Genomic DNA, 6,920 nt, shown 5'->3' with positions numbered 1-6,920 from the left:
TTTTAAAAAAAATATAGGCTTAATTTATGTATTAAGATCTTTTAATTTAACGTTTAATGATTAAAATTTGTTGTAGAATGTAAATCATTGAATGAAATAAGCTTAAGTAGATTTACGATTGGAATAAGTGAATCTCTCTATATATAGAATTTTTTAAATAAGAATTTGAATTAATTTTATTTTATTTTTCATCATTCTTTAAAAATTTCATTTGGACAAGTCAATTTAAATTATTTAAATTTTAAATTCTTAGTTTGAATAAACCAATTTAATTTCTACAATAGATAAAATTAAATTCTTAAGAATAAATTTTATAAAATTAAATATTAGTCAATTTTTATAAATATTAATTTTATAAAACTAACAATTTTAAAAAAAATATTATTCAATATTTAATAGTTAAAAAACAATTTTAAATATTTAACAATTAAAGAAAAATTATTGATATTTTATATGACAATTTTGAAAGAAAAGATAGGTGAGTAGGGAAAAAATGAAAGAATAATTTTAAATTCTAACTATTTTAGGAGAATGAAAAATTCTACATCTTTAAATAATTTAAAAAATGTTTAAATTTCAAATTCTTTGTAAACTTTTCATCCAAATAAAATATTTTGAAATTTTTCAAAAAATTAAATTACTCCATTAAAATTTTTCGTTCAAATAACTCAAGGTTGAAATATAATAACTTGTTGTGTTGACTACAATTACAAAATACAAATATTAAATGCAATCGGAGAATAAAACGAAACATATTATACAAGTGACCCAAGTGAAAATACCAATTACTTATTTGTATAGACTAACCATGTTTCTAAAAAATGGTAAATAAATTATATGGTCAACTCAACATCCTCAGAATAGTTGAAACTATGGTAGATCAATCATAATTAGAAGTCTTCATCAAACTTGAATTAAACAAACTTTTTTATGTGCATCTTATAGGCTTGACATCATAGATACTTTGTGATAATCACCCACCCTTCTCTCAAAGAAGTTTGTCTTTCCTCTACTCATTCAACATATATACTAAGATCAAAATATCAAACTAAGTTACCCTCATTCATGTGAATAAACCTTGTTTTGGTTCTACTCAAGTCTTCTTGTATCTTGTGCATCTTCTTTCATGTGTATTATGACTTGAGCTGCAATGACATAATTAATTATTCTCAACTTTGGATAAAGAATATCAATTGGTAGGAGAGAGAGAATGAAGAAAAAAGTTGGTATTTTTCATGTGTTTGATGTAGAGAAGAAGTATATGAATAAATAGTGGAGTCCATGTATTTATCCGCCCTCATTGGAATGAGATAATTTATGGGTAACTTTAACTTTACATTTTTTACTCATATTCATGTGAATAAACATTGTATTGGTTTTGCTTATTATTTTACTCATGATTTCCTTTGTCTTGTGCATCTTCTTCTATTGAATTGTGAATTGGATTGTGGTGACATAATTGATTAGGCTTACCCTTTGGAGGGTGCATATTCAAGTGGTAAAAGATAAAGGGAAGAAAAAAGAATATGACATTTTTAGTGTGTTTGATATAGTGCAATAGAAAAGAAGTATATGGAGTAAATAATGGCCCCATGTGTTTATTCTCCCTCATTGAGATGAGACAATTTACAGATAACTTTGGTTTCTTTACATTTATACCCCCATTCGCGTGAATAAACATAGTATTAGTTTTACTTGTTATTATGCTTGTGATTTCTTTTGTTTAAGTGTCTTCTTTTATGTGAATTGTGAGCTGGGTTATGGTGGCATAAGTGATTATGCTTGCCTTTAAACAAAGCATAATCAATTATGTTATCGATCATGCTTCAACTAAGGATGAGCATAGTTTTTAGTTTTAATTTTGTATTATTTTTAAATGAATTTATTTTATAAAAAAATAGATAATTGTGTAATTTAATTTATAATATCAATTTAGTTTTTTATTTTATCTAATATAAATAAAAAATTATCTTTATTTTACTTCTACCTTCTTCCTAGTAAACAAACCACAATTTCTACTACTTTTTTTTTTTATCTATTTTTCTTCTCTTCTCTTCTTTTCTCTCTACCATCTACAATATAAATAGTGTGATAAATTCAAGACCAGAATAAAAGTTTGTCAATCAAGGAGTTGACACAAGTAGTTAATGTGGTGAACCAAGGTCAAATTATTCGAAAAAAACCTTTGATAAAAATAATCATTAGTCAAACTTTACTTACTTCCTGATCAAAATGGATTAATTTAAGATGAAATCTTAAAACACTAGTATGAAAGAAAAAAACTTGAAATTTGCCATATATAGTAATTTATTAGTGTGAGAAGTAGTATGAGATTAACATGTGTATATTACTAGTTTAAAAGTTTTTTTTATTATCGCCAATAAAAAATTAATCCTTTTTAATTAGTTCGATTTTTAAGATAATTAAGTTGTCAATTTTTTTATATATAGAAATTTGTTATTAAATAATAGTAACTTTTACATTATATGTATTATTTATTCTTTCTATATTATATTATTAATTATACGCTGAAACCTGAAAGGACTGAACCATACAAACACATTGTGTGCAAAGTTTAACCAATGATCGTCAAGAAATTTTGGGCACGATATAATAACAAATATCTGGGAAAGTTTTTTGTAAGGAAATAATAATATATATTTTTTAATTCTCTCAATAAACTGGTAAAAAGAAAAGTTTTCTGTTTATCAAAATAACGTCTAGTGATAGGGAAATTTGGGTATGGAAAACAAAACCAATTCTACCTGTACATCATCAAGTGGAATGCTAGCGCTGTTGGTGTGTGGATTGTGAATAGGAAATAGTATATGGCTGGAAAGTCCATCCAATTAAGTGGGGATATGAATGCACACATGGAGTTGCTTGCGAGTGGGCATAGGCTTTATTTTATATGGCGACTGTATGTATAATATAATGTCTACATGATGAGGATTATATTTCATAAAAGACAAAAAAAATTATGTTTCTTGGCTTGATGATAGGTTTAATTAATTATGGCTTTATTTAATGATGGAGTAGATAAAAATGAACAAGTAGTTGGGGTATTATTATATACAAGTGAATTAGGTTTCTTTAGCATCCTTTTATTTTTATGGAATATTCTTGATAAGTAATAAAATCTTAATAGAGATGTGAGCATGGAATGCAAAAGTAGAAGAAGATGGCACATCCGAGGTTGCAAAACACATTGTAAATGTCACCAAATGAGAACAAAAGCAAACACTCTTGCCCCAACTAGCAAACACAATCAAATGAAATAAATCCCTATAAAAACTAGCCGCATTCACAACATTCCTATACACAACCACATGTAACATGTAACATGTAACATGTAACATGATGCTGATTAATTAATTCAAATCCTAACTAAAAGAGACCTGTACACCCCACACATACACTTACACTTACCAGTTTCCACTAATCACAGATTCACAGACAAACCAAAATATTGTTTCATCTCTCTCTAATCTCTAGTCTCTACCTTTCCAAATCATTGTGAGAAAATATTTTGCCCACGTGAATAAAGCTTTTGCTTTTGTCGCTGTTTTGCGACTCAACGTCGTCGAATGACTCTTCATCCTCGTTCCCCAGCGAAAAATACTCCACGTTCTCGCCATAAAGTTTGAGCAAAAGCAAGTACAATGAAACAGCAAAAACGGTAACCGCAATAATGAACCAACTGAATTGGATATTGACAAGCGAGTTAGCACGGTGAAGTGCCTCGTGAGAAGAGCACCTAACCACCATGTGACCATCCTCGTCGTTCATGTAACAACCTTTGGCTATGAGCGAAGGTGTCCACAGCATGAAGCCCATCACAATAAGCCACAGGCCCTGGAAGAAGATGCTGATGGAGCGCACAAAGTTCACCAAGAAACTCTTGGGAAGCCCAATTGAAATGAGGGTGGTGGAGAGCGAGAGCAAGACCAAGATTTGTAACAGAAGGTGGTACTGCCCTTCTGGGCCCATGTGGTCCGCCGAATGGAGGTGGAAGAGAAGAAGCTGTTGGCCGAAGGCTACGGCCCCGAGCAACTGGGTGAGTTCGTAATGGGCCTGCACGTGGGCCCGGTCCAGGACGATGGCGCACGCCGCGTAGAGGAAGAAGGTGATGGAGATGGAGGAGTGTTCGAAGTTGTGGAGATGGTTGGAGGGAATGGTCCAGTCTGGGTCCAGTGGTTGGTGCCGCTCTGGGCCTATGAAAAGTTCCATGGCTACGGAGGCTGTGCACCCAGCCATGATGAGCACAAGCTCTAGGTACCTGAATTTGGCACCTGGGAACCATGATGGTCCCTTGTAGCCCTTTGGGTTAAGAAGGTGGAGCTTGATGTGGTTGAAGAGGTGCCACAAACCAATCAACAAGAACCCAAAACCTGGTGCTACATGTCCCACTAGAGTGCCCATGATTCTTTTGTCAAGTGTGTTAACGTTTTTTCGATGCGGGAGAAAGAGAGAGGATGGCTTTTAAGAGGGAAAAAGTTGATGATGTAAGTGATGTTGTGTGAGGGGCTGGCTTAATTTAATGCACAAATATGGTGGCTTCGCTTCTCGAATAACCTTTTTTTTTTCAAGTCTAACCTTATGAGTTATGACCCTCGAGAAATAACATATGAGGTGGCGCTGCCTTTCTGGAATCAACAACGTACCACGAATTCCTTGTGCTGTCTTAATGCGTTTAATTAATGCTAAACGAATAACATATGATATGAGATAAACAAATACTAATTGAATAACATTTTCTCATTCTCCCTCAAGTTTTTTAATATGGCAAAGCTCCTTTTTTCCTTTCAAAATTGGGTTTGGTTTTGTTTACAAGTCATTGCTTGCGATCGCTTTGACTACAATTCTCTTTACTGTCAGTAAAATACAGTATTCAAAGTTAGAAACATGAAAGGTTGTATGCTATTTTATATTAAGGAATATTTTGTTTAAAGCCTATTGTTCCTTCTTACTAACCATTCATCATTGTTGTCATCTTCGTTTAGTATTTTAATTAAATATTTATGTAATGATTAACTGTTGTGACCAACTAATATAACATGTGTGATAAAGTAAAATAAAAAAAAATTCTCTAAGTCTCCTCTTTATTTATTAACAAAGTGGTATATCCATTCACTTCAGCGTTACAATATGTGCTAATAATTCGACCATTAAATTTGTTGTTACTTGTAGTATTTCACCTATTTATAACACTTTACCCAAATCTACAAACAAATTGAGGGGTGGAGTATTTTTTTTAGTTTTACGAAAACTCGAAATTGGAAACAATTTCTGTGGTCGTGGTGGTGTTTTATTATTTTAAGTAGTTTTTTTCCTTAATTCATGTTCTGTAAATAAGCCACGTGGTACCTCTTTTGTTATAGCTTAGCTGAGGGGATCAGAAGATGTTTAATATTCTAACATATCATAATGATATATGTATGTCATTAAATAAAAAGATTGGCGTAGTTGACAAAGAAAGAAAGTCTGAATCGTACACGTTGGCTGCTCATGGAAACTTAAAAGGAAGATTACTAAAATGTACACGTCATACACATTTTTTTCTCCTGTTTTTGTTTGTAATTTTTCACGAAACTGCGTGATCCTGATTTCCGAACGAGTGTGTACTTAAGACTTTGAAACTGCGAAGAAAATTCGTGGTATTGGTACTTTTCTTTTCCTTTATTCTTCTTTATTATTCTTCTAATTATTATGCAATTTGAATTCCTACGTTGAACACACACGAATGTATTCAAAATGATTTAATAGAATGCCCCGGTTTGGCTGACCAGATTGTGTTTGTCAACGTTGTGTTTGAGTAACATATTTATCCATCATCAACGACGTAATATAACATCTCCATGCCATGCATTGTTATCTAAATTTCGAAGGGTCTCGAAGGTCAAATGTCAATCCTTTGTTTATTATCTTACTCCGTGATCGTGATGTAGATGGGGTAGAAATTAAAGTTATTAAAGAAATTGTAATAAGTGTGAGAAACAGATAACGTAGAATATGACGATTGTAAGAATGTTTTTGGGTCATTCTACTGTTTATAATTTGGTTTGACTAATTAATAGTTGGTTTATTTTAACTAATGATTATTCTAGAACCTGTTTATTTATGTTTTATTTTCCACTTTTTAATTACCAAAATATCATTTATTTTTAATTTGTCTTCTGTTTTTAAAAAAAATTCTACAAAGGTAGAGAAAGCAAAAAAAAAAAAAAAAAAAAAAAAAAAAAATATATATATATATATATATATATATATATATATATATATATATATATTACAGTCCTAGTAAAGTTAAAAAAAAATTCTTATAAATAATTCCTTTGATAGACTTCTATTATTGTTTAAGTGGTAAAATATTAAGGATCTTACTCTTCTTTTTTCTCAAAAGGACATCTTTTCTTAGTACAATAATCTTTGATAGTGTTTAATATCACATCACAAACTTAATTTTTGCATCAAAATAGAAGTAATTAGTTGTAACTTTTACATTAAAGACCTATTTAACATAATTTTTTTTAGTAGAAAATATAATTTCAAACATGCATTAACTTTTTGGACTCCAAAGAATCCTACTTTATATGTTGTTGATAACCTCTGTTTAGAGTATGACAAAATTAACTTATATACAAGTTAATTGAAAACTTATATATTAGTTGGAAGATTATAAAATAAAACTTAGGGGTTGAAATATGAAAAGTTTATAAGTTATTTGATTGAATTAAAAAAAAAAGTGTTCATTCAATTAATAAATAAATAAATTGATAAATATAAAATGACATATAAATTAGTTTGTAAAATGATCCGGGTGCGCAGTGCTTCAGTACTTTTCTACTTTGCAAGAAAATTGAAGCCAACAAATTAAGTATTAATGGCAATGCTATCTCCTACCCTTTTCAAGAGAAACG

The 6,920-nt window shown here is 30.4% G+C and overlaps 1 protein-coding gene across 1 annotated transcript; it reads right to left on the bottom strand.

Moving 5' to 3' along the window:
- Positions 1-3,196: 3,196 nt before the first annotated feature.
- On the bottom strand, positions 3,197-4,591 carry LOC109809046 (uncharacterized). The gene has a single exon (XM_020372267.3). The coding sequence runs from the start codon at positions 4,420-4,422 to the stop codon at positions 3,499-3,501; it is 924 nt and encodes a 307-aa protein (XP_020227856.1). The 5' UTR covers positions 4,423-4,591; the 3' UTR covers positions 3,197-3,498.
- Between the last annotated feature and the right edge of the window lie 2,329 nt (positions 4,592-6,920).

The sequence above is a fragment of the Cajanus cajan genome, chromosome 5 (assembly GCF_000230855.2).
Source record: "Cajanus cajan strain Asha chromosome 5, NIPB_CcT2T_4, whole genome shotgun sequence".
Taxonomy (NCBI): domain Eukaryota; kingdom Viridiplantae; phylum Streptophyta; class Magnoliopsida; order Fabales; family Fabaceae; genus Cajanus; species Cajanus cajan.
This window is presented reverse-complemented; position numbering and strand designations above follow the sequence as displayed.

Coding starts and splice junctions, on each gene's coding strand:
- LOC109809046 (XM_020372267.3), bottom strand. CDS start 4,422: ATGGGCACTCTAGTGGGACATGTAGCACCAGGTTTTGGGTTCTTGTTG.